Consider the following 27,853-nt stretch of genomic DNA (forward strand, 5'->3'; position numbering starts at 1 on the left):
TTGCTCCACCCACCCAATGGACTTCTGCACCCCCCACCCCCTCAGTGCTGACTGCCACTGGAACCACAACTAAGCTAACCATACTACTTACAAAATTCAACTATCCTGTAAGACCTTGCCTTACCCTAATAGACAGATCTTGTGAATGCTCCAGGTTGTTCCCAATCTCTACCTTCCCTGGAGAAATGGGATATCAATATTAAAAGTAACCATTTATTTGGGGTGCCTGGGTGGCTCAGTGGTTGAACATCCAACTTCAGCTCAGGTCGTGATCTCACAGCTCATGAATTTGAACTCCACGTTAGACTCCATGCTGACAGATCAGAGCCTAGAGCCTCCTTCGAATTCTGTCTCTGACTCTCTCTGCCCCTCTCCCACTCATATTCTCTCTCTCTCTCTCTCTCTCTCTCTTTCTCTCTCTCTCTTTCTCTCTGTCTCTCTCTCAAAAATAAAATGAATAAACATTAAAAAATTTAAGAATAAGTAACCATTTATTGAATGTTATGTACCAAGAACTGTACTATTTTTATATGGATTTCCTTCTATGATACCTGTAACAAGCCTAGAATGTAGGCACTATTGTTATTTTCACTTTTCCACAGAAAAGGAAACTGAGTCTTAAAAAATTTGGGAAGTTTGTTCAAGGTCACACACTAGTAAATGGTGGAAACAGGAGCCTAGTGATGACCTTGAACCAGTAGGATATTCATATTTGAAATAAGGATAAACTGATCCATATAACTGCATGGATGAGTGTCAAAACTATGCTAAGTTAAAGAAGCCAAACTCAAAGGGCTACATACTATATGAGTTCATTTATACTATATTCTAAAAAATGCAAAACTATAGAGACCAGAAACAGATCATAAATTGCCAAGGGCTGGGAATGGAGGACTGCAGTTGAGTACAAAGGGACACGTGGTGATATTTTGTAGAAATATTTTGTATTGTGATTGGTTACATGATTGCATGCATTTGTCAAAACTCGCTAAAGAATACATTTAAAATGATAATTTTTATTGAATTTAAAAAATCTTTTCTTTTTTTTAATGTTTATTTTTGGGTGACAGAAAGAGAGAGCATGAGCAGGGGAAGGGCAGAGAGAGAGAAAGAGAGAGAGACAGAATTCAAAGCAGTCTCAGTGTCAGCACAGAACCCAGCAGGGGGCTCGAACCCTCGAGCTGCGAGATCATGACCTGAGCCAAAGTTGGACACTTAACTAACTGAGCCACCTGGGTGTCCCTAAAATATACTTTATTTTCTAAAGAGAAATAAAGCAGACAGTAATTTTCTTCTTTCTGGGTGGGGGAGAGGTAGAGAGAGAGGGAGAGAGAGAGAATTCCACACAGCCCAGTATGGGTCTCGAACTCACAAACTGTGAGATCATGACCTAAGCTGAAATCAAGAGCTGACATTTAACCGACTGATCCACCCAGGCCCCCAACAGTAATTTTCTTCTGATTGCCCCAGCAATTGCCCAACTGTGGGAATAGAAGGGAGCAAAAATCAAGGTTTCAGAGGCTTGGTGGAATAAATGAGCTAAGGTGAGAGCTCAGCATCAGGTTGCAAAGATCTGAGGAAAGAGTTCAAGGAGAGGAAATGGAAACAGTCAGCTTAACTTTCCCAAAAAGCCTGGGAGTGTGGGAAAGACAAAAGATAGACTTTGTGGGAAGACAACAGGGACAGGAAAAAAAATTTTTTTCACTCAGAATGAGAAAATTTGAACCTCTTTACTTCAAGGGAGAAGCTCCTCAGTGAAAAAGAGATTAAAGGTGGAGTTTACCCATGTATTTGCCATCTCTAGCACTCTTTATTCCTTTATGTAGATCTGAGTTTACATCTATTTTCATTTCATTTCAACCAGAAGTCCTTTAGTATTTCATATACTGCAGGCATGCTGGTAATATATTAATATATTCACTCAGGTTTCATTCATCAAAAAAGTGTTTCATTTCACCCTCATTTTTGAAGGATATTTTTGCAGGATATAGAATTCAAGATTGACTGTTTTTTATTTCTTTAAGAACTTTAAAGTTGTCATTTCATTGTCTTCTGGTTTGTCTTGTTTTTGAAGCCAGCAGTCATTCTTATTTTTGTTTTTCTGATTGTAATGTGTCTTATTGGCTCTGGCTGCTTTTAAGACTTTTTTATTTTCTCTAATTATCATTAATTTATTATGATGTGGATAGATATAATTTTCTTTGTTTTTATCATGTTTGCAGTTTATTGAGCTTCTTGGATTCATACGTTGATATTTTCATCAAATTTGGGGTAATTTCAGGCATTATTTCTTTAAATATTTTTATACCTAACCTCCCTATCCTCTCCTTCTGGGATTCCAATAACCCTTATATTAAACAACTCATTGTTGTTCCAAAGATCACTGAGACTCTAGTTCATTTTTTTTTTTTAGGTTTTTCCCTCTGTTTCATTTTAAATTGTTTCTATCACCCTGTCTTTAAGTTTATAGACCTTTTTCTTTGCCATACCCGAATATAGATATTATATTTTCCAGATCTAGAACTTCCACTGGGTTTTTAAAAATAGTTTCTTTCTCTGCTCAGAGTCCTCATCTGTTTACCCATTATGTCCATCTCTTTCTTTAAGTCCTTCAACCTGAGAGTAGGTGTTTTAAGGTCTTTGTGTGGTAATCCTGACATACCCATCATCTCAAGAAGTCTTTCTTTTGGCTGTTTTTTCTCATGATTATAGGTCATATTTTCTTGCTTCTGTACTTGTTAGTAATTTTTTATTGTATGATGGAAATTGGTGAGTAACTGAATTTGTTATCTTCTTCTAAAGAGAAAGGAGTTTTGATCTAGCAGATGGTTAATTTACTGGTATATCTACTTCTTTCACTTTTGAGGCTTGTTTTCTAAGCTTTCTTAGGGTGAGTCCAGAGTAGCCCTTACTGTAGTTCGAAAGTATTTTTCTCCTAAGTTGTGGCTTTTCCACAAATATAAATTGTGAATGCCCAGAATGGCCAGCAAGGTTTCTCAAATATGGATAGTTGGAAGTCCTACATCTTCAGCATTGTGTGACTTCTGCACTCTCCATTCAGCTCTTAGCTCCTCAGTAGCTATATTTCCCAGGCTTGTGAAGTTCTGTCCTGCCCATGTACAGCTTAGTGTTTGGGCAAAGACGTAAAGGGACTCCTATGCATATTTATGAAGTTCCTCCTTTGTGGCATTCTTACTAGTATATTCTTACCCATCGACCTCAGCATCTTCAGGTTCCTGTCTTTGCCTCCTCAGCTGAGCCAGACTGTCATGCTCTGCTGTCTTCCACCTTCCTATACCACAGACCAGAAAATGCCCAGGACAAACATAGGGCTCACCTCTTTCCCTTATCTCAAGGGTCACGGTATTTTTGCTGTCTATTTTCTAACATCTGAAAATTGGTGCTTCACATATTTTACCTGATTTTATAGTCACTTATATTGAGAGGGCTAGCCCAGTGCCATTTATTCCTTCAGAGTCAGAAGCAGAAGTTGTGTTAGCATGTATAAATTTGGAGGTTGTCTATAGATAAAACTATCCTATTGTCTTCTCTACTTCACATTGCCTTCAAGATAAAAACTTTTTATTAAGACATTCATATCCCTTCTGATATGCCTGGCTAACTGGCTTCCTCACTGATCATCCCTTCTTTACAAATACACTCTCTCACTCTCTCTCTCTCTCACTCTCTCTCTCTCTCTCTCTCTCTCTCTCTTCACTTTGACCTACCTTGTGTTTTACATGTACTCCTGGATTTCTGATATGCTATGCTTTTGCACATACTGGCCCTTCTACAAAAACACCCTCCCCTTTCCCTTTAATTGCCTTGTCAACTCCCACTTATCCTTTAGAAGGTAGCTCAGCTGTCATCTCCTCCAGAAAGCTCTCTCTAGTACAGTCTGGGTTAAATATCCCTCATGTGTGCTATTGTGTCACTCTGCTTTGCCTTTATCCAAGCTATATTATGTACACTTCATTGTAATTGCCTGTTGTGACCTGTCTTCCATACCTTCCCCGCATCCTCCAGACTGAACATCTTAAGGAGCAGGACTAAGTCTGATTCTGCTCAGAGACTCCAGGGCCTAGCACAGATTTTGTCAATCTTTTTCTATGAAGGACCAGATAGTAAATATTTTACAGTTTGCAGGCCAGACAGTTTCTGTTATAACTACTCAACTCTGCCACCGTAGCAGGAAAGCAGCCATGAACAACACATAAATAATTGTGAAATATAAAACTTCATTGGAAAAAAAAAAAAAAACAGGCAGTGGGCTGTGGCTCGCTGGTTTCTAACCTAGCATATAGTATTCCTAGTAAACATTTATTTAGTGAATGAATTAATAGAATAGAATATTATTATTGGAAGCCTCAGAGGAAACGCAAAAGGATACAACAAATTGTGTCAGTGCAAGGGTTTTCCCTAGAATGGAAACGTGACACTTTCCTTAAGACCTTAAGGAAAGAAAAAAGACTAGCTGAGTTAAGAAGGCAGAAAGATAGAAAGTTGAGGAATTTCTGGCCAAATTGACAGATCTCCCCATGCAGGGTTTTTTCCAGGAGGCCATACTGGGATGGGATCCTGAAAAACAGAATAGCTTGCTCAGAGTGAGTTCCTGAAGTAGCCAAGCACATGAAGAGCCAGAGGGCAAGTACCAGCTGCGTTCTGGGCAGCACCCAGGGGCAAACCCAGAGGAGCCAAGTTCTGTAGCTGAATCCAAGGCATCGAAACCCCAAGCAGATTCTGGAACTGAGCCCAGGGAGAGAATACCAAGGGCAAAAGGGAAGTGAGATCCAAGACAACTTTTATGAATAGGGCTGGCAGGTCCACAGCATTTTTCAGTTGGTCACTGGCTACATGATGCCTAGATAAGTCTGTGGTTGGGTTAACCTTGGTCTTCTCAGAGGAGTTAAGTGAGAAGGTTGTCCATTTAGACATGAAAGGACGAGAAGTGTCTGGAACTTAGGGATTGGAGAAGCTCTGGTTCAGCAGATCCATAAGGACCCATCCAGGGCTAAAACCCAAAGATTTGCTGAGATACATTGGGTGAGGCTGAGGTTGGGTAATGGGAGTTTGTAGCAATGTAGACACTGAGGTTGTAGGACATTCTCCAGTGAAGCGCCATGAATGTTATGTCAAGGAATTATATGGATGACTTTCTGCAGGACTGAGATTGGCAAGGGAATGCAGCCACTGGCAAAGTAGGCTAGGAAATCTGGGCTGTTACTGAATACCTGTCATGCACAGAACACTTCACAGAATCCGTGTACATATAACATGCCGCCTTCTGCATAAGACAAAAAGCCAGACATGGTTCTTCTTTCATCAGTAATGGTCTTTTAGGCATCATTGTGAATGTAGGCATCACTGGTGATTTAGCACCAGCAATGACAACAGAAAAAGTGTCAGAAGTGAGGTTACTGCACATATATTCAGTATATCTCTTTGGAGGGGCTTTTCACACAAATGCACCTGGTTGGCTATCAGTATCTCAAACTCGCATGTCTGATCATTTCCTCCTCCCAGCTTTCCACCTGGACCCAGGTATGTGTAGGCCGCTAGAATACTGCTGGAGCCAGAGAGAGGCGTGCTAAAACTAAAGAGCTGTGTAGCCTTATCTGAGAGCCAAAGAGGTTAGCAATAGTCTTCGTTTCTCTGCCCCTGCCCCTTCCCTCAAGACTAAAGCCCTAGAGTTTCACCAAGGACCTCAGCTGTAGCCTTCCTAAGTATTCCTTTAAGAAAGCCACAAGTATGTACCTTGTCTCCCTATCCCCAGGCTTCCTGATACCTGGGGTTTCTCCTTCTCTTTCCTCCCTTATTTCCTGGAGGGTGCTGGGGCCAGTGCTGAACCTCTGTATGTCCCAGCTAAGTGGATGTGCTAACCACCTCATTCTCAGGCCCCAGACTACTGAGTCCCATTTAGATGATTCCCTCCTGTTTTTTCTTTCAGTTTCAGGACCTTGTATCTGTCATTCTGTCATCTCTACCCACCAATTCTAAAGCAAGCTGCCTTCCAACCACCTGCTCAGATCTTTTTTACTTCCCATGCCTTCCAGAAACCTGTCTGGATTTGCCCCATCCTATTCACATTTAATTTGACTGGCTAATATTTATCAAGCCCATTTTATGTTCCAGCCACTAGTCATGACTTCGTGGACTTCAGCCTCAGAACCACACCAGGAGACTGGTCATATCAATATCCAGAGGAAGAAAATGAGGTTAAGAGTGATTACTGACATATCCTATCTAGAAGTGAGCTTCAGAACTGAGCCTAGAACACACAGTGATCTGATTCAAAAACCAGAGCTTTAACTACTTCACCAAACTGCCTCCCAAAGACTGTCCAGTCTTCCCTCTTATTGGCTCATACCTCTGATCCTGTGTTTCTGTTTCCTCTCTGCTGTTCCCAGATTCAAACCCTACACAACGCACGCAGGAATTGTTGCGGTGTCTCCTCACTCTGGGCCTTCTCCCTTCCCAACACTGGGCACATCCTGGACGTGGTGTGGTGGAGTGGAGAGCGCGGCTCTGGCACCAGACAGATTTGACCTTGAATCCCAGTGTCCTCACTCATCTACTCTTTGATCTTGGGTTAGCTCACTTAACTTCTCTGAGTCTGGGTTTCCACATGTGAAAAATGGGAATTCTTATAGCCTCTTTATCAAGGAAGTTGTTGTTGTTGTTGTTGTTGTTGTTGTTGTTCTCCTTCTCCTTCTCCTTCTCCTTCTCCTTCTCCTTCTCCTTCTCCTTCTCCTTCTCCTTCTTCTTCTTCTTCTTTGAGTGTTTACTCAAAATATAGATAATGTAGCCTGGCACTTAGTGAAGGGTCAATACATGCTAAGTATTGGCATTTGATTCTTCCCAGAAAGAAACTTCTGTCATGTTTCCCTCCTTTCACAGTGGGCACTCAGTATCCTTCTTGGCCCAGTCCTGACTTTCTCCTTCATCTTATCTCTTTGCCTTCTCTACCTCAAGTCCACCAAATAGTCTCCTCTATTTCCTGACCTCTCGGTGGGATGTAGGGAAAAGAACGTGTGCTCTGAGGTCAGGCAGACCTGGGTTTGAACACCAGTTTTGACCCTTGCTAGCTTTGTGAGCTTTGGCAGGTTCCTTAACATCTCTAGGTCTCAGTTTTCTTATGTATAAAGTGAGAATGAGGTTGTAGTGAGGATTACACCTACGAAAGCATTACACCTGACACCTCATAGGTGTTTAATCCTCATATGTATGTCATTATCAGAACCCCTGCTCCTCCTGTCCTGCCAATCTTCCCATGGGAGCCTCCTTCCACTGGACAGTCTCAATGATCTTCCATATTCTTTTAGATTCCCCTTGCAAATTCCCATAAAGCTTTCCATCCATAATAGTACCGAGACCTTTGCATTGTATGGTTCTTTAAAGTTTTTGTAGTTCTTTCCAAAACCAGCCCAATTAATTTGTACAACTCTGGTAGATAGTCCAGCTAGTAATTATTACCCCTATCTTTAAAAGGTAAACTGAGGCTCTGAGAGAGTGAATGACTGATTCATGGTCATGCGTAGAGGCCTGGAGCCCACTTCTTCCGGCTCTTGGTCACCAGTGCCTCTCTTCCTGTACCATTCTGCACCTGAGTGACTGCCATTCACCTGAAGTCATCGCCCTTTCTTTTTTTTTTTAATTTTTTTTTTCAACGTTTATTTATTTTTGGGACAGAGAGAGACAGAGCATGAACGGGGGAGGGGCAGAGAGAGAGGGAGACACAGAATCAGAAACAAGCTCCAGGCTCTGAGCCATCAGCCCAGAGCCCGACGCGGGGCTCGAACTCACGGACCGCGAGATCGTGACCTGGCTGAAGTCGGACGCTTAACCGACTGCGCCACCCAGGCGCCCCAAGTCATCGCCCTTTCTAATGTTGTGGATTGTTTTCCATGGGTACCTGCCTTGTCTCCCCAGGGAGAAGTCTGGTCCCTGCCCCTGGCCTAGTGCCTTGCAGATATCTGTTATATGGTTGATGTCATTCAGTGGATTGGAATTTGATTTAATGTGATATGTTGCAAGACCATTGTAGGAAACTAACAACTAAATTGATCAGAAAGTCGAACTGGTACAATGACATTTTATTCAAGTGTAAGGAACCACAAAGACAGATCCCACTCTTGCGACACCTCCCTCTCTGCACTCATGCCTTTAGACTTTGATTCCTTGGATTTGGGGACTTTGGAGTTGCCTGCTCCATCCTCTCTGCTCTGTGATCTTGTTTCTATAATATCCCTGACCATGCTGGATTGTGAGTAATCTGCTGAACCATCTGTTTCCCCACCCCCAGGCCGTGAGTCCCTCCAGGGCAAGCACCTTATCCAATTCTTGTCAGTGTCCAGGACCTGCCACTGTGCTTGGCACATAGTAAATGGAAGTTGAATGAATAAATCAGAAAGACCCATCTGGGTCCATCCCCTCATCTCCCTATGATTGTGCTCATTCCTATTCTCTTATTCCATAGTACATAGATTTCTTATCGCCTCTACTGAATAAAAGGCAGCTTTCTTGTTTTACTCATTTTGTAGCCTCCCTAACAACCAGGAAAGGAGGAAACTATAATTATTGAGTGCCTATTGTGTGCCAGTAGCGATTTCATATATTATCTCATCTTTTAAAAATTGAATTTAATTCTTATAATAGGTCAGTGAGATAGGCATTATCATCTTTGAATTACAGAGGAAGGAGCCGAGACTCAGGGAAATAAAGTAATTGGAATTTGACCAAGTTTACATAGCTAGAAAGTGGCAATGCTAGCATTTGAGTCCTTGTAAGACCAATGCCTCTCTTTTTCGTTGCTGCTTGGTGTTTGTTTTTTAACAGCATGCGGGTTAGCTGAGTGTGTTAGCCCAATAGGTGTCAGGAACTCTGCTGAGCTGAAACTTGAATTTAATCATATTGAATCAAATCTGTGCAAGCCTGCTTCAAAATGCTTCGAGCACATATACTGCCACCTTCCCCTTCGACTGTTTGGGTGAAATGCTTTTGAAAACATGGGCTAAGCATTCTCAATGCATCAGACACAGTGCTAGGCACTAGGGACAGCACTGAGGACAGGTCTCCTCAGGGAGGTTGTAGTCTGGTGGGGAAACAGACATGTAACAGTGATCATAAATGTTATCTGTGCTATGGGGAGACGGGAGACAAGGCTTCGGTCAGTCTGGGGACTCCTGGGGGATTCTGGGTAAGTCATGAAGGAGGGATGAGAGTTGGCCAAGCCAGGCAGGAGGAGAGCATAGAGGTAACAGCATGTGCTAAGCCCCTGAGGTGCAGAATTGCAGGCAGGATGGGTCTGGGAAAAGGGGGCATTTTGGTAGAACAAGGCAGAAGAAGCAAGAGACGCTGAAGCTGGTCTCCCTGTGTTCACAGCATGAACCAAAGGTCACATGTGGCTCCCAGGCCTTGGCCTTACATAAGTAGTGCTCTTGGCTTAGATGACAACCAGGAGAGTCTCCTCACCCAGGAAGTGAGTTACAGAAAAAGCTGGCAGCATATCCATCTGTCTTCTCTAGGGAAATGATGGATGAACACGGGGTTTGCATTTCCCTGATGTGTAGGAAATAATGAGCAGGCGATTGGGCAGGCTTACACAGTGACATCATGTGCCTGGGGCAGGGCATGGCAGCCCTCAGCAGGCTGGGAGGGTGGCTTTGTGCCCGTGTTCTTGATGGGCGCCTGGAGCAGAGGGCTCTGGGGTAGCAGGGAGCTCGTGTAAACCGGATCTGGCCCTGTTCAGAATGGTTTTCTTACGTGGTAGAGTAAAGCAGAGAGTTCTGTCACCCCGGGCCACAGGGGAGTGAGCTGCAGTTGTTACTTGTGTCCACCCAGTTCGAGTTTTCCTCCTCACTATGCCTGAAAATGTCCTTTAACTCAGGACTTTATTAACCAACCAAAGAATGGCTGAGAACTGGCCTGGTCTTATGATGGACTATATGTTCATTAACCAGCATACACACATATATATACATCAATACTCATCACAGGCAGAAACAAACCCAGTGAAGTGCTGATGTTGACTCTCCGTTCCTCTCCCTCCTCCCCCTGGCACTTGGAAAACCCCTCAGTCAGTTTTGCCTTGGTCCTGTCCAGATCTTGTTCTGTTCTCCCCCCACATCACCCACTGGTTCCCTCCTGCACCTCCCTCCTCGTTCACCCATGTCACCCTGATGTCATCCTCTTCACCACATCACCCTTCCCTCCTGTAGGCGCCCTCCCCCGTGATCCTCACCAGACCGCTGTGGACCAGTCCCTTCCACATACCCAGACCACCTTTCCCCATCCTCTCCCGTGGCTAGTCTGCCTACCCCTCATCCTGGAAGGCACAGAAAAGCCAGCTCAAAGCCAACCATGCTTATTTCCAAGAGCTTCCCAAGCCCACACTCATTCCCTCTACCCTTTGCTCCTTGCTCTCCCCCCACAGCCCCACACTCCCCTTTTGCTCCCTCTAATGCATTCTTCACACGGCTGCCTAGATGACTTATCTAAAATTCAACTGCGAATACGCCATTCCCCTGCTCAGGACCCTTCAGTGATTTCAGACCCTTTCAAATGGCATCCAAACTCCTGAGGCATGCGAGGCAGAGCCATCCATGAGTAGGCTCCTTTCTACCTCCCTGGCATCATTTCCTACCTCTCCCCTGACAGTTGGTGACACAGCGATGCTAAATTACTTATGGCTCCCCAAACACACAGTGTTATTTAATGGTTCTGAGTCTGCCAGAAATAGCCTCTCCTCTCTATTCAGTCTTACAAATCTGATCAGCCTTTAAAAGTCTCGCTTCAACCCTTCCCTGAAACCCAGAATGATTTCTGTCTATTGTTGTCCTGTCTGCATATTCCCAAGACCTTCTTGTTTACAGCAATGGTTTTATTCATCCCTGAATAGCACAGGGCCTAACACAGAGTGGGGGCTTAGCCGGTGCTGGTTGAATAATTGTCCAATTACACTTTCTTTGCCACATTTAAGGGACTCGTGCATTAGCCACAGCCACACTGATACCTGCATTCTGATTGGCTTTCCCAGGTCGGGCCAATCACTGGTCTGCAATCATTGGTGGATCCCACTCCAAGAATTACGTGCTATGGGAGTACGGAGGATATGCGAGCGAAGGTGTCAAACAAGTTGCAGAATTGGGCTCACCTGTGAAAATGGAGGAAGAAATTCGGCAACAGGTAAGAAAAACAATCACAGAATGACCCCAAACCAGGAGTGCAGTCAAAACATCCCTTAGATTTCTTTCCTGGGGGCTTGAAATTCACAGTACAATGTGCTGGAAAATCGGTGCCATAGGAAGCAAAATCTATTTGCTGAGTTTGGGGGTTTATGTCAATGTGAGGACAGAGACACACATGTCTATCCTGTTGTCTCAGATTTTCCCCGACTGTATTGGCATTTTCTTCAGTGTGTACTAAAATCGGCTGCTGTGGCCATGTTTTGGGATGCGGCCTCCTGAGAGTCAGTGCAGTTGGTTATGGTTTTCTTGCTATGATCCTTGAGAGGGTCGCAGGAGTGACACTGAAGTTGCCCACACCAGAATCACTATTCCAAAAATACACTGCATATCAGCCCATGCTTTTTGCGACTATGCCTCGAGGTGTTTAACAAGTTAGTTGGTCATTAGTTGTAATAATTAGGGACTGAGGATCTTTTATGTACTATGTACTGTGTGCCACGGAGCCAGGAACTGTACCATTATCTAGCCACCCCCCCCATCCCATTGAGAGTTAAGGGAGAAATAGCCCATTGTTCTTTTTGATTTGCTTGGCTGACAGTGCTATCGTCCCTCATTAAAAGCACTAGAAAGAGGCCGAAGAAGCATCTGGCAAGAAGAGCTGCCATTTTTCCACGGCCATTCACAGGCTGTACTGTGGAGAGGTGATGGGCCAGCTTCGGCTGGTACCACGCACTCACAGAAGCCCTTCAGGCCTGAGAGGGCCCACTGGGCAGATACGGCTCACTGCTCACAAGTGCTCAGGAGGGAGTAAGAAAGGAGCAAGCGTGCTTGGAATGTGGTCATTTCAGAGCACAGGTCACTGCGAGGCTGTCCCACATCTCCTGAGACTGCAGGAGGCCCTGGGGACCTGTCTCAGGACGTGTGTGTGCCCACAGGCCTGAGCAGCACAGGAGGGCAAGCTAAGCTGAGGCCCCTGGTGCCTCTCTGTGAAGTCTCCCGTCGGGACTCCAGGCTGCCCACAAACTTTAAACGGAATGCAGCACAGGTCACCCTGACTCCTCCTATAATCTCCTGAAGAATCCTTTTGGACCAGAATCCAAAAATTCCCAGGAATTAGCTTATGTTTTTTATTAATTTGATTTAAAGCCTTTTCTTCACTCTTGGGAAAAAATGTCTAACCAGATGTTTCAAGATTGCATGTTATTCATCACAAGTGTATCCAACCAACTAGCTAGTATTTCCCAGACTCTGGCCGGCATGCTCATAACTCACCTTGCTCGTGTACCTACACCTGTAAGGCCATGGAAGACACCACCTTTTTTTTTTTTAACTTTGTTTATTTATTTTTGGGAGTGCAAGTGGGGGAGGGGCAGAGAGAGAAAAAGAGAGAGAGAATCTCAAGCAGGCTCCACACTGTCAGTGCAGAGCCCAGTGCAGGGCTCAAACCCGCAAACCGTGAGATCATGACCTGAGCTGAAGCCAGCTGCGTAACCGACTGAGCCACCCAGGTACCCTAGAAGGCATCGTCTTGGTCCTAATCTGTCCAGCCGGTCGTGGGGGAGGATCCTTTGCAATCCTGAGGGTCCACGTTCCTGGTTCTCAAGCACAGGATTCTGGTACACTGGCTTGGCAAGTTCCGTTGTGTGGTATGATAAAACAACACACACACACACACACACACACACACACACACACACATTACAAATAATAGTGGAAACACTGAAGTTTGAAAATAAATTAGGTCAAGGTCAAGGGCATCTTCTTAATAATGCCAGTCTCATTCGGTGTCCTTCTCGAGAGATTCCTGGAGAGAAGGGAAGCATGTATGAATCATGAGAAACTGGGACCAGTTGTGCCGGCAAACATTATTTATCATGTGTCATAGCAGCAAAAAGGTTGGAAGCTGATGGATGGGGCCCCCAGCCTTAGAACATCCCCCTTAGGAAAACATTCTTTGTTTGGTGTGTTCCTAACCAGCACACATGGGATTAGCTATCTAATCCCACAGTCTGCCTATCCCAGCTGGCTAGTATTCCTGACATTAAACCATAATAGGTTTAATTATGAATACTGCACCTGGGAGTTAAAATCCCACTGAGCATTATCTCGGGGTCTATCACTGTCTTTCAGGCCCCCTGGTGCGGGTGTCTACTTTTAGCACTCATGTCTAGTCCGAGAAGACAGTAGTAGTATCCCTGTTTTACCGATAAGGAGACTGAGCCCCAGTCAACAGCCAGAGAATACTGGAAGTTAAACCCAAATCTGTCTTGCTCCAAAGCTTTTACACAGTACCATATATATAATTTGCAAGGCCTAGTGCAAAGTGGGGCCCCTTGTTCAAGACCTAAGAATTCTAAGATGGTGCTGCTGTAAGAGATGATGTAAGAGAGAGATGTAAGAGAGAGAGCACGCGCGCATGTGAGTGGAGAAGAGGCAGAGAGAGAGGGAGAGAGAATCCCAAGCAGGCTCTGCACTGACAGTGAGGGGCTCAATCCCACAAACCATGAGATCATGACCTGAGCCGAGATCGAGAGTCGGACACTCAACTGACTGAGCCACCCAGGCACCCGATGCTGTGAATTTCATAGCGTGGGGCCCTGAGAGTCTGCTGGTCACACACCCTTGAAGGTGGCCCTGCCAGTCCACTTGCCTGCCCGGTACAGCTGCCCCACAGAGAAACCCCTCCCACCAGCCTCTGAAATAATCCCTGTTTCCAGAGCAACACTAGCAGTGCATCAAGCCCCAGAGCCCCTTGGAAAGTCAGCCAGAGAGAGTGATTTCCAGGCCCCTTTAGTTCCAAACCATTCATAATTCTCAATATTGTTCCCTGCAAACACATAATTTATTGCATTTTTCTGTAAGTCAGGTAAGAAACAACATAAAAAAGAGCAAGAATATGAATCCTTCCAGAATATAAAAGTGTCCTCTGAATAACTGGGAACTTGTTTGAACACATCTACAAACTAACACAGTGTTCTCAGCCTTTAATGCCTTATATCCTACCAATCACTCTATCAAAGAACCTGAGTCCAACCAGGATGGGGGAAAAAAAAGCCCTTTTTTCCCAAGAAAGACATTTATATGCTTACTAGCATTCTCTTATTATAGACTTATCGCTCACCTGTAAGTTTCAAGGGCATTAAAAATCACAGTAGATATTGTTGGAGGTAAATCTTATGCTAATGGATTTCAAACACAAATGAACAAAAATAATAACCCCATTAGTAGTGGAAAATTGTAATAATATTGTTGAGTATAAATTTTACTGTTACCCTAACTGCAAAACGGCAAGAAAATTAATGAAAAATCACCATCACGTTATTGGCTATACCACTGATGGCCAGAAAGAGATGAGGAAACGCCCAATGCACACTTCTTAGTGGATGGACAGAGTGTCCTGATGACCAGTGGGGACTGTGGATTAGAAATACTGAGCTCAGGCTAGACCGACAAGTCACAAAGAGGTAACCCGAGGCAGGTGGAGGCAGTAGAGAATGTTAGATCAACTTGTAGGTGGACCCAGGAACTAAAAGTGAGCAGATATTTGCTCACTGTTAGGAAAACGTTGCACTGAGTCCGTTTCCACTTTATCAAGCACACCCTTATGGCATGTGTCCAAGGCATCTGGTTCTCTGCCAACGATGCCCATTCACCGTGTTAGTCATGCTAGAAACCTGGGCATCATCCTCGACTCTCTCCCCTGCCCCAACTTTTGCCTTCTGTCCTAAGTTCATCCAGTTCACTCCCTCATCACCACTGCTCCACTAAGCCACCCCCATCTCCTGCCTGAATTATTGCACTAGCTTCCTGATCTCCCTGCCTCCAGTCTTCTTCCTCTTATCCACACTGCTCTAGGGCCATTTCAAGAAAACACAAATCAGATTATGCCATTGCCTCCGACTAAGATGTCCTAACTGACCCTAAGATAAAGTTCAAACTCCTGATCATAGCTTGAGGACCCTTCCTGATCCAGGCTTGTCTCACCTGTCCATCTTATTTCTTGCTTCCGCTCTAAGCTTTGCCCATCCAGAGCCTCTTTTACGCTCCCCAAAGAGCCATGCCCCTCTAGCATCTGAATCTTCCCTCAGCCGGGAGCAGCTTCCAGCCCCCCTTCACCCAGTGAACTCCTAATTATCCTTCCAGGCTCAGCTTGTTTCTTCCTGGAAACCTTCCCTAATTCTGTACAAAATGGGTGACCTTGCCAGGTGCTTGCACAGCACCCTGTACCTCCCCTGTCGTCACCCCCATCACATTGACTGTAAGTCCTTGTCTGGTGTCTCTCCCTCACTAAAATGTAAAGTTCAGATCTGTGCTTTTGGTCGTAGTAGCCTCATGTACAAATGATGCAGCTTGTTATCTGCCCACTTGTCATCTAAAACCTGCTCAATACTTCCCCTTTTCTCCCCACGTGGCCTTAAAACCTCCCCCTCTGCCCCTGGGGCCCACATCCCAGTCCATGGCCCCAGTAGGCCATCACATACCAGCTCCTGTTCCCTCTTCTAGGTTAGACTTTCCTCCCCATTTCTGGCATCCAGGAAATGTTTCCAAATTTTTCTAAGTTTTCAGTTATGTATTTTTAAAAATTTATCCATTACATTTTGTCTAACTTTTTTCCAATGTTTTATTTGTTTTTGAGAGAGAATGCACAAGCAGGGGAGGGGAAGAGAGAGAGGGAGACAGAGGATCTGAAGCGGGCTCCATGCTGACAGCAGCAACAAGCCTGATGTGGGGCTTGAACTCACAAACCACAAGATCATAACCTGAGCTGAAGTTGGATGCGCAACCAACTGAGCCACCCAGGTGCTCCATCTAACATTTAAAAAAATTTTTTAATGTTTATTTATATTTGAAAGAAAGAGTGCATGAGCAGGGGACGGGCAAAGAGAGAGATGGAGACAGAATCTGAAGCAGGCTCCAGGCTCTGAGCTGTCAGCACAGAGCCTGACATGGGGCTCGAACTCTCAAGCCATAGGATCACGACCTGAGCCGAAGTCAGACACTCAACCAACTGAGCCACCCAATTACCCACCCTGTCTAACATTTTTATGTGTTTGAAGCAGAAGGGAGAAATTTGAGCTCTTGTGTCAGCTCAGTGTTTTGTGTTTTGTGTTTGATGTCCACTTAATATCTCCAGTCCCTAACACAGTATCTCACACATAGTAGGTGCTCAACAAATATCTGAATTAACTGACAAGTGAGTCACGTATATTTCTTGCATAAAACCATGAGCTTTTAATGGTCACTCACTCACGGAAAATTCCCTAGAAAAAAACCACTCCCACTTTTATATATATCTCTAGCTTCAAGGCTTCCCTGACCGTAAGAGGTCGGATAATGGTGGGCCCTAAAACAGGCATTGATTATTTCATTTCAGGGGGCCCTGCCTTGGAAGATTACCTAAGCCACCCAGCAGGATTGTCACCCCACCTGTGACACAAGAATCAATAAACAAGCAGGTGTTCTTTTTCTTTAAAGTCAAAATAGTGTATAAGACTCTGGGTCCTGGCCAAAAGGGCTTGAGAATTTTCTTTTCTCATCTCCTTTTAAAGCATTTAAATCATAGTCTACCAAACATTTGTTTTTCCTGATTTTTGATTTTCTAAACTTTTGATCACTTTTCTCTAATTAAAACCATTGCCTTCTTGGGGCGCCCGGGTGGCTCAGTTGGTTAAGCGTCCAACTTCGACTCAGGTCACGATCTCGCGGTCCGTGAGTTCGAGCCCTGCATCGGGCTCTGGGCTGATGGCTCGGAGCCTGGAGCCTGCTTCCGATTCTGTGTCTCCCTCTCTCTCTGCCCCTCCCCCGTTCATGCTCTGTCTCTCTCTGTCTCAATACATAAACGTTAAAAAAAATGCAAAAAAAAAAAAAAAACCCATTGCCTTCTTTCTTATGTTTTCCATGGATTGTGACATGCTGCCTCATCTGGTTGAGAAAGTCACTCGCACACCCACACACACTCATTACCAGCTTTTGTTTGTGACAATAAAGCTCCATTGATCTTCAGTACACGGGAGAAGTAGTACCGTATAATAACTGAAAGCATTGGCTCCGAATCAACATTGCCTGCGTTCATTCCTGGCTCCATCACTTACTGTGTGACTTTGGCAAGCTGCTTAACCCCTCTGTGCCTTGGTTCCCTCTTCCATGAGATGAGGATGGTAAGAGTGCCAACTTCAGAGGGTTACTGTGGGGGCTAAGTGTACTGATATGCATGAAGGGCTTGGAGCAGAGCCTTTCCTGTAGAAAGCACTCCCTAAATGCTACTGATCTCTGCCATGTTTTCATGGTTGGGTCTCCATTTCCTCATCAGTAAATCAGGGGTTTGTCCTCAGATGGAAAAGCCTCCGCAGGAACCAGAAAAGCTGGTGACTCAAATTGTTCAAGTTCACCATGTCACTCCTCAGCCTGAGAATGCCCACAGAGTGAGGACACGACTCCTTTGCCACCCCCCAGGCTCTGCCTCTGCCTGCTTCTCCTCCCCTGCGTGACAATGCCATCTCCCCATATGCCCTAACCCTCTGTCCCAAAGCTGAGGGGCAATTTGAGGACAATAACCACACCCTCACATCAAAAAGAAACCGCAACAACAAAACTCCATACCCATTCCAACTCTATTCCTGTCCTCAGACTCTTCCCCTTCCTTTGAGCAACCTTATCTGGATGTCTGCAGGAGCTAGTTCAATGCCACCTCCAGAACAAGGTCTAGAGGCAATCAAAACCAAGAGATCTTCTAGTATGCATCAGGACACAGCCAGAGGTCACACATGCAGACAAGGCTCCCAACCTGAGGAAGGAGATGGTCTAATGAAGCTTCTTGATTATATGTAACAGGAACCTACTCAAACTAACTGAAGAACAAAGGAAACTTTATGTAGGGACAAAATAGAACTTAGGAGAACACAAGTTAATACTGAGTGAAAAAAGCCTCAGGAGAGCTATGCCTGGAAGGCATCAAGCTGAGACAAATTGTCACTTTTCTCTCCCACAACCCCACAGTCCCCCAAAGTCACATAGTTTTTTCTAGAGTTTTTTTTTTTAAGAGTGAGAGAGAGCACACAGGTGCGTGCGCATGAGTTGAGGAGGGGCAGAGGGAGAAAAAGAATCTTAAAGAGCCTCCGTGCCCAGCATGGAGCCTAACACAGGGCTCGCTCTCACAACAATGACATCATGACCTGAGCCAAAAATCAAGAGTCAGATGCTTGACCAACTGAGCCACCCAGGTTCCCCTTTTCTATGTTCTTCTATGTGAATCTCTCCTCCGTCCTCAATAGACCTACTGTCCCTGCTTGCTAATGTTGCACATGGCTCCAAAGGGTGGCTATATAACTCTCTTCCTTGGCTTCCCATAGCCAACTGAGCCTTTTTGGTGACTCTTAGCTGAAACACTAGGAAGACAGATTGATCACTGGACAGTCAGTGCACAGGCACCCCTGTATCAGATATCTACCCTTAGTCTAATCAGTGGCTACCTCCATGTAAAGAACCACACAGCTCGTTACTCCACATAGGGGCTGTGGGTAGGGCAGTTGATACTAAAAAAAAAAAAAGGAATGGAAAGTAGAAGGTAAATTGATGGACATTTCAAGGCAGCAGTGGATTGGCAAGAATTAGAACAGATTGCAGAACCTCAACCAAAAGACCAGAATTCAGGGCAGCATGTCAGGCCTGTAGGAGCAGAAGGGGGAGCACTAGAGAGAACAGAGACAGCATGAAGGAGAAGAGAGATTAACAGAACCCTGGGATGTAGAGCTAAGCCAATTGGGCAAGAAGATGCTGGGTCTAGAGATTGGTTCAGCCACTGAGGTGGAAGCAGGGGGCATCACTAGACCCACGCATGATGATTTGGAAAAAGAGAGATTAGAGAAAGGATATGGGGATGGAGAACACTGTCATGATCACAAGTTGCCCTTGCCATCTGCTGCCTTGCATTGTTACTTAAAAACCATGAAAACAGTACAAGGCAAGTAGGTAAGTTTTAATGTGGCTTCCGAAGGTCTTTGACCTTGAGTAGGTCGCCTAACCTTCACTGAGTCTTAGAGTCTTCATTTGCAAAATGGCGCTAGTGAGAACGGGAACTGCATATGTTGGTTATGAAACAGTATACGCAAGAATACACATGCAGTGCCCATCAAAGAATAAGCCCATTATTACTTTTATCATTGGGACAAAAAATTAAGTTGAAGGATTTATCATCCTCCCTTCCTCCCACCTTCTAAGATGCTTTGGTTTTATTGGGTGGGAATGCAATTGGAAGAGGTAAACTGTGCTACAGAGAAGGTGCTAGAGGATGAAGACCATGTAAAGAAGTGAGGGAAGAAGGAAGGCCAGGAAGCTGAGATGGTATTAGAACGTTAAGGAGTGAGAAGAGACATATTTGAGCAGCTGCCATTTTGGAGGGGAAATCAGGGAAAGAAGGAAAAATCCAGAGGAGATTTTTCATGAATTTAATTTCTACAAGAAGAGCCATCAAAAGGGAGTCAGCCCTTTGCAGAACACTGTGTGAGGTAATTTACCCTCTGCTGCGTCCTCAGGAAACATTCAGTAAAGACCTGTGGTGCTTTTCACGCTTCTTGGAGTCAGATTGGGTAGATTCTTCTTTTAGGTATGTCACCCATCTGCCCAGAGCCCCCAGGGGTGCCCAGTTTTATTTGGTTTACATTAATATCTGTACTCATACCTCCTTTGTCCTTCCCATCCATTCAAGGCTTAACCCCATGGAATGTGTCCAAGTGGGCATGCAGTTGATAGCAATAAGGTGATTCTGAGAGTGGAGATGGGGAAAGGAGTTAAATAAACGTTCTCAGTCACAGACCCTTGATACGGAAATTAGGACATCACTTGAAAGGTGTGATTCCAGTCATACGAAACCTCTTGTTTGCTTTCAGTTGAGTCTTCAAACAAACCCAAATCGCAGTAGGACAGGGAGCCACAGTGATTCAGCAAAGCCCGTTCTTTAATAAAAGTGGCGCGGCTGCCTTCGCTGGAAGGAAGCAAAGCTGCCTCCTAGCAGCAATTCCCAGCCTGCGCGGTTTTATAGCAGAGCATCGCTGATCCCTGGAATTTTTCCAAAAATTTCTGTATGAGAGAAATGGGGGGCAACTTTATTCAAAACTTATAGATGATTTAACTCAGGAAAAAAATCTATTTTTACAACCACTGAGCCAAAATATGGTAAACAGAAGGCAAATTTAAATGGGGTATAATTAATAAGCTGCCTTGATATTTAAAGGGCAGTTTGGTAAGGATCTATCAAAATGGTACTTTTTCTTTTTTCTTACTGTGGCAAAAAAAACCACACATAATATTTACCACCTTGATCATTTTTTAAGCGTTCGGTTCAGCAGTGTTGAGTGTATTCACATTGTTGTGTGTATATTTTCTTTATGACTCAACATAGTAAATCTATATCTAGGAGTTAGGCTTTCAGAAATATTCTCACACAAAGCTGTGTGGGGAAGTATACTCATTACAGCATTGTTTATAAAAATAAGAGGTGGAAAGAAGCAATCTTTTATCAGTAGGGGACATACTAAAAATTCTGGCTGTGTTAAAGAAAAAAATTCTGGCTGTGTTTACATAGTTCAAAACCATGCATCTATTAAAGGGAATAAGGCAAGTGTATATGTACTGATATAGAATGTTCCCCAGTATATATTGTTAGGTGGGGAAGAGCAGGACAGTGTCTCTAGCTTGCTGCCATCTAAGTCAGAATCAAATTATTATATGCACATATAGCATTTTCAGTGCATAGAATACCTCTATGAACACACACCAGAAACTCACTGTCTCTAAAGCAAAACGGGAGAGTAGGGACCAGAACTGGAAGTTGTATTCACATTTAATCATATACCCCTTTGTACCATTGTACATATACATGTTACCTTTTTAAACAAATGTTATTTTTTTTAATTTTTTTTTTCAACGTTTATTTATTTTTGGGACAGAGAGAGACAGAGCATGAACGGGGGAGGGACAGAGAGAGAGGGAGACACAGAATCGGAAACAGGCTCCAGGCTCTGAGCCATCAGCCCAGAGCCTGACGCGGGGCTCGAACTCACGGACCGCGAGATCGTGACCTGGCTGAAGTCGGACGCTCAACCGACTGTGCCACCCAGGCGCCCCAACAAATGTCATTTAAGTAAACAAAGAAAACTTTGATATGAAACTGAATATTGCAGAAAGGCCAATACTCTAAATTTAACCTGTAAATTTAATATGCTCCCCTAGAAACTCGAATATTTTTTTAAATTATCCAGGCTGATTTTATGGAAATGAAAAATTAACTAGTCAAGAAAGCCGGAAAATATCAGAAAGATAATAATGATTGGAGAGAGGGGAGAGAGAAGACTAGCCAAATCATATATTTGCAAATGCTATATCCAATAAAGGGTTAATACACAAACTATACAAAGAATTTATACAACTCAACACCAAAAAAAAAACCCCACAAATAATTTGGTTTTAAAAATGGGCAGAGGACCTGAATGGACATTTTTCCAAAGAGGAAATACAGATGGCCTCAGACGCATGAAAACGTGTTCAGCATCACTAATCATCAGGGAAATGCAGATCAAAACCACAATGAGATAGCACCTTATACCTGTCAGAATGGCTAGTATCAAAAATACAGAAATAGAAAATGTTGGTGAGGATGTGGAGAAAAAGCAACCCTTGTACAGTGTTGGTGAGAATGTAAATTGGTATTGTCACTGTGGAGAACAATATGGAAGCTCCTCAAAAAATCAAAAATAGAAATACCATATGATCCAATAATTCCACTACTGGCTATTTACCCAAAGAAAATGAAAACACTAATTTGAAAAGATATATGTACCACTATGTTTATTGCAACATTACTTGCAATAGTCAAGATATGGGAGCAACCCAAGTGTCCGCTGATAGATGAATGGATATGGAAGATGTTACACACACACACACACACACACACACACACACACACACACAGAAGAGTATTACTCAGCCATAAAAAGGATGAGATTGTGCCATTTGTGACAACATGGATGGAACTAGAGGGTATTATGCTAAGTGAAATAAGTTAGACAGAGAAAGACAAATTCCATATGATTTCACTTCTATATGGAATGAAAACAAAACAGATGAATAAACAAACAAAAGGCAGAATCAGAACTATAAATACAGAGAACAAACTGATAGTTTCCAGAAAGCAAGGGGTTGGGGGAATGAGGAAATGAGTGAAGGGGAGTGGGAGATACAGGCTTCCAGCTATGGAATAAATAAGTCACAGGAATAAAAGGCACAGCATAAGGAATATAGTCAATGTAATAACAATGTATGGTGACAGACGGTAGCTATGCTTGTGGTGAGCACAGCATAATGTATAGTGATGTTGAGTCACTAAGTTGTACACCTGAAACCAATATAATGTGTGTCAACTATACTCAAATAAAAATAAATAAATAAAAATAAAACTACATTATAAAACCACATTAAATAAAACTGTGAAACTAGAGCATGAATAAACAGATCAATAGAATCCAATAGAAAGTGCAGAAATAAAACCAAATTCATTTGAAAAGAAGTTTATGAGAAAAGTACAATTTCCTACCAGTTGGGGAAAGATGGATTATTTAATAAATGGTAATGGCACACCTGGAAGCCACAGTTGGGGGGGGGGGGGAGCAGTTTGCTCCGTAATTCAATCCCTTAAACAAAATAAACTCCAGATAGAGCAGAGATTTAAATATTTAAAAATGAAGACATAAGGGTGCCTGGCTGGCTCAGTCAGTAGAGAGTACGACTCTTGATCTTGGGGTTGTGAGCTCAAGCCCCATATTGGGTGTAGAGATTACTTAAAAATAAAATCTAAATAGGGGCACCTGGGTGGCTTATTTGGTTTCGCATCTGACTCTGGATCTCAGCTGAGGTCATGATCTCACAGTTCCTGAGGCACTGATGGCTCAGAGCCTGCTTGAGATTCTGTCTCTCCTTCTCTGAATATTGCCCCTCCCCACCTGTGCGCTTGCTCTGTCTTTCTCTCTCGCAAAATACATAAATAAACTTTAAAAATAAGTAGAAAAAAGTAAATAAGTAAAATAAAAAACGCGGACATAAAAGCATTAGAAGAAAATATGAGAGAAATCCTTTTTAGACTCTAGAGCAAAGTCCTCTCCAAGCATGTCACAAAACACAGATGGCCTAAAAGAAAAGACTGATAAAGTAAACTAAAAAAACTTTTTTTTTTTAAATTTTTTTTTCAACGTTTTTATTTATTTTGGGGACAGAGAGAGACAGAGCATGAACAGGGGAGGGGCAGAGAGAGAGGGAGACACAGAATCGGAAACAGGCTCCAGGCTCCGAGCCATCAGCCCAGAGCCTGACGCGGGGCTCGAACTCCCGGACCGCGAGATCGTGACCTGGCTGAAGTCGGACGCCTAACCGACTGCGCCACCCAGGCGCCCCAAAAAAACTTTTTAATTATCAAAGAGACTTCAAAATTTTAAAGGTAAAGGACAAAGTGGAGGCGGGGGGGAGATTTGTATCCCATATAATAAACAGAGGGCTGATTTCTTTAATATATACAGAGTTCTTATGGGTTGCTTTTTAAAAAATCAATAAAGCAATAGGAAAAATTATCAAAACACATGGAAATTCAATGGCTTTTAGATATTTTAGAAGATGCTCAGGCTCATTTACAATTATGCAAATGCCAATTTATTCCACAGAGCTGCAATTTTTGATCTATGAGACTTTTGAGAACCCCCTGTGGAGAGAGGTATAGGAAAACATACACTTTCCTAGCTGATTGTAGCAGTAACGATCGGTACAGCCTGGCAGAGAGAGTACATTTCTCTGACTCCGGAGTTCATACCCAGACATTTACATATGCAGATACACTCGCACATGGGAATGTGCTATCTACTGAACACTGTAACAGAAAAAGTGAAAAAATTTACATATCCATTAATAGGGGACCAGTTAAATAAAAATGAGAATTTGAAATTAAACACTGCCAAGACAAATCGTTTTGTTAAAAAAGAAAGTACAGCAGGGTATTTATAGTGTGCTCTGTGTGTGTGTGTGTGTGTGTGTGTGTGTGTGCGTGTTATCCTTTTAGGGACGTATGCTTGCATCTCCTGAAGGGTGGATAGGAACATGAATAGAGGTTGTATTACAGGTGGGGGGAGGGGCTGAGATTGTGGGATAGGAGTAAGAGAGGGACCTTCCATCGTATTCTCAAGGTGCTTTTGAATACTGTACCATATTTTTGCAATATCTATTTTAAAAAGTGATTATTCTTATAGCTGAAATAAAAAGGAAATAAGCCAAACACCCAAGCTTAGGAACCTTTCAAAGACACCATATAAGGAAGCATATTGTGCGGTCTTGGTGGATTGTTCCGTCCTGGTGATCAACAGAGCTTGTCTAGACTTGCCAACGTGGTGCCAGTGTGCGCTGAAAACCCCCACTAGGTTCCCGGGGACTGGACTGGTCAGAGGTACAGATTTATAATCCAGAACAGTTTACTCAGAGAAAGGGTATAAATCATAGCAAAGGAGGAAATGTCAAAGTCGGTGCCTGGACTTAGGTCTGAGGAGTGAGGCCGCCAACAGGAAGCCCACGGAAGCCCAGATGGCACGGAAAAAGCTGAAATGTGCCCAAAGCCTATTCAGGTATGTTGGCAGCTACACTGCCTGGGATGGCCTGATGTCTTAAAGGGTCAGACGGGACCAGTCAGAACTTTCTCAAGGCTCCAGAAGCGATCACAGCCACCCCCTCTTCACCTTCAAAACTACCAGGCAGTGGTTCTCTGTGCTGTAAAGGTTTAATACTCTGCAGAAGAGTATTAAATCTACTGCTTATCAGTGGATTGTCCCACATTCACGGGCCCTGCAGGGGCCTGTGCAAGCCTGTCTCATAAGAGCACGAGCTAAGTCAGCATTACACAAAGTGTGGTCTGTGGAGCGGTGGGGACAATTTGCTACCAGTCCATGATGCGCTAAGTCCAGAAGTTAAGAATAAGCACTTAAAAATAGCAATTTAACAATGTCTAATGAATCGAGTAATTAAAAAATCAGAACTTGGATTTTGTACGCTTTTACTTTTTTTTTTTACTATGACATTTTAATTTTACCAAAATACTGTCTGCAACAGATCACATCGTTTAAAAACAATAACAAGCTGGTCTTTCACTACAGAGTTGAGAAGCATTTTCTGGAGGCAAGGACCATATCTGAGTCATTTCCTTACCCCCACTACCTGAGTCAGGGTCTGGGATACCATAGATGCTTACAGATGGTGGCCTGAAGTCACTGCAGTCCATAGGTTTTTTCTTAAATGAGAAAACTGAGATAAGAAGAATACACATGATGCCCAAATACTACTGGCAGCACAGATCTGTATCCCAGGACTCCTGACTTCCATTCTGGTGCTTTCTCCTCTCTCTGCTGAAAGAAAGGAGGTAAGGACAGCCCTGAAAATTTCATACTATTGTATGTATTCATTCAGAACTCTGTTTCGGAGACACTTTAGACTTTCCAATGAATATTTTCCATCTAGTGATTTTAAAAAAGGTGTATGCACCTTGTATCAACTTCATTCATTCATTCATTCATTCATTCATGTGTCAAATACCATATTTGGGAAATCCCATGTCCTTAAGAGGCTCATGGTCTCTTGAGAAAGACCTACATGGAAACAGGTGATTACAACACAGTGTGACGTGGGCCGGGAAAGTCAAGTACAGAACACACTGGGAGCGCAGAGCAGGACCTTCCCTGCTTCAGGAGATGGCAATTTCATGAATAGCATTAAACTCAATAGTTTGATGCTCAAAAAAAAGCATGAGTCCCTTTCTTGTCTTGCTCTTCCTGGACCATCAGGATAGCAGTTTTTATTGTCACCTTTTCTGTGTGAGGATGAGCTCATGAACTGAGTGTGCTAGGAATGTAGCCAGTACATGTCCTTTGGCTGAATGAGGTGGCTGTCCCAAGGGCCATAACCCTGCCGCCACTGCATCTGGTCTTCAGGTCTGCTGGAGAATGCCAATATTCATTTCCCACCTCTGATAAGAGCATCTGTGAGGGTCCTTCCTGGCCATGCAGTTCTCTTGGGCTCTCTCATACTGGAGCTCTCCTGAAGCTAAGCCTGGCATTCCCAGACAAACAAGTTCATCCAGTCGTAGAACCAAGAGCCATCCACCCAGTAGTCCAGCTTGCTTGCAGTGAGGGATGCATGGCATAAGGCAGTACAAAACAGGTCTGTAAAGGCTTTCTCTGAAATTAGAGGTTGGAATCATCTTGTGAACAAAATTGAATACCAGGCTGTGGAGATTACATGTAGGCTAGTAGGAATGGGGCGCCATTGAGGGTTTCTGGGCAGGCACATAACCAGAGACCAGGGCATTCATTCATTCAACATAATTATTGGCCTCTATTGTGTGCAGAGCACTGAACGAGACCCCGTGCTAGGTCCTAAAAGCGCAGAAGTAAGTTAAGACCTAGTGTGGGAGTCATATCACGTCATCCCCCTGGGTTATAATGCACTCTACCTCCATGCAACCATTTAAAATCCTTGTCTCAGGGAAGGAAAGAAATTAAATTGTCTGAGAAACTTCCTACTATATAAAATTAGCTACAGAAATTATAAAGCCATAAGTCAGACTCCCAATTGTTCTGTAACTATATAAACATAGCAATTTTTCCTTAGGATAGAAATCTAGAAGCAAACAAACCAAAGAGGAAACAGGAGCCCCGCCTCATGGAGAGATGTTCTGCTGTCTCCTCAGGTTCCCTCCTCACATGAGAACATGCCCGTTCACATCATGGAGCCAATGAGGGTTGTGAGACGTGGCTTGGAGGGCTGGGGTAGCAAAGGGTAAAGCAAGCAATCACAAGCTGATGAACTGCGTGTTATGGTAGAGTTTTGTGGAAGGGTACATGGGGGCACTAAGGAGAAAGTATCAGTTCTGACCAATTCTGTCTTGAATTAAGGACCTCACAAAGCCATGAGCTGAATTGTGAAGGATGAAGAGTTTGCCGGTAGGCAAAAGGGGAGGGCACGCCAGGCCGTATGGAGGTGTGAAATATCTCCGTGAAACTAAGTGATGGGAGAGCGGTAGGCGATGGAACATTTCATTCACTTATTCATCCCCCAAAGGTTTCCTGTGCCCCTGTTGTGGGCCATGCTCTCACATAAGCAGGAAGGCAATCACAAGTGCATAGACACAGATCTTACCTCGAAAGAGCTCAAGTAATCAGAGTTCAGACAGGCAGAAAACCCAAAAAGCAGTACACTGCCTTTGCTTCTGGAAGGCCAAAGGGAGGAAGGCCAATGATTCTCTCAAAGTCTTCCCATTCAAGGAAGGGGCTTCTAGCATTCCTTTGATAGTGTCTACACCATAGCAGGCACTATGGTAGATTCCTTACAGACTTACCTATCTGAGTGCGTCTTCACAGCAAGCCTGGAAGGTGGTCCATTATTCACTTCATTTTCCAGAGGAGAAGAACAAGGCCCAGGAAAGTTAGGTAACTTTTCTAACCCAAGGTCACACAGCTAATAATCAGGAGCACCGGACTCTGAGCTCTTTCCTTCTCACTGGCTCTTTAGGTTTCTTCATGTTGCCTCTCCATCCTTAAAAGAGCTTTCACTCTCATCTATACCAGAATTCCACCCAGCTTCCCGCATCC

The 27,853-nt window shown here is 43.7% G+C and overlaps 1 protein-coding gene across 2 annotated transcripts in view; it reads left to right on the top strand.

The window, feature by feature from the left end:
* SPON1 (spondin 1) overlaps positions 1 to 27,853 on the top strand; it is a 262,782-nt gene that overhangs the window by 138,372 nt on the left and 96,557 nt on the right. For both annotated transcript variants that reach the window (XR_006297419.1, XM_043580725.1), the window contains exon 6: positions 11,036 to 11,184. Coding sequence is in view for 1 of the 2 variants with exons in the window: in XM_043580725.1 (XP_043436660.1) it covers positions 11,036 to 11,184 (149 nt within the window). In the remaining variant the exon portion in view is untranslated. The remainder of the gene's footprint in view (positions 1 to 11,035; positions 11,185 to 27,853) is intronic.

This window comes from Prionailurus bengalensis, chromosome D1 (genome assembly GCF_016509475.1).
Source record: "Prionailurus bengalensis isolate Pbe53 chromosome D1, Fcat_Pben_1.1_paternal_pri, whole genome shotgun sequence".
Taxonomy (NCBI): Eukaryota; Metazoa; Chordata; class Mammalia; order Carnivora; family Felidae; genus Prionailurus; species Prionailurus bengalensis.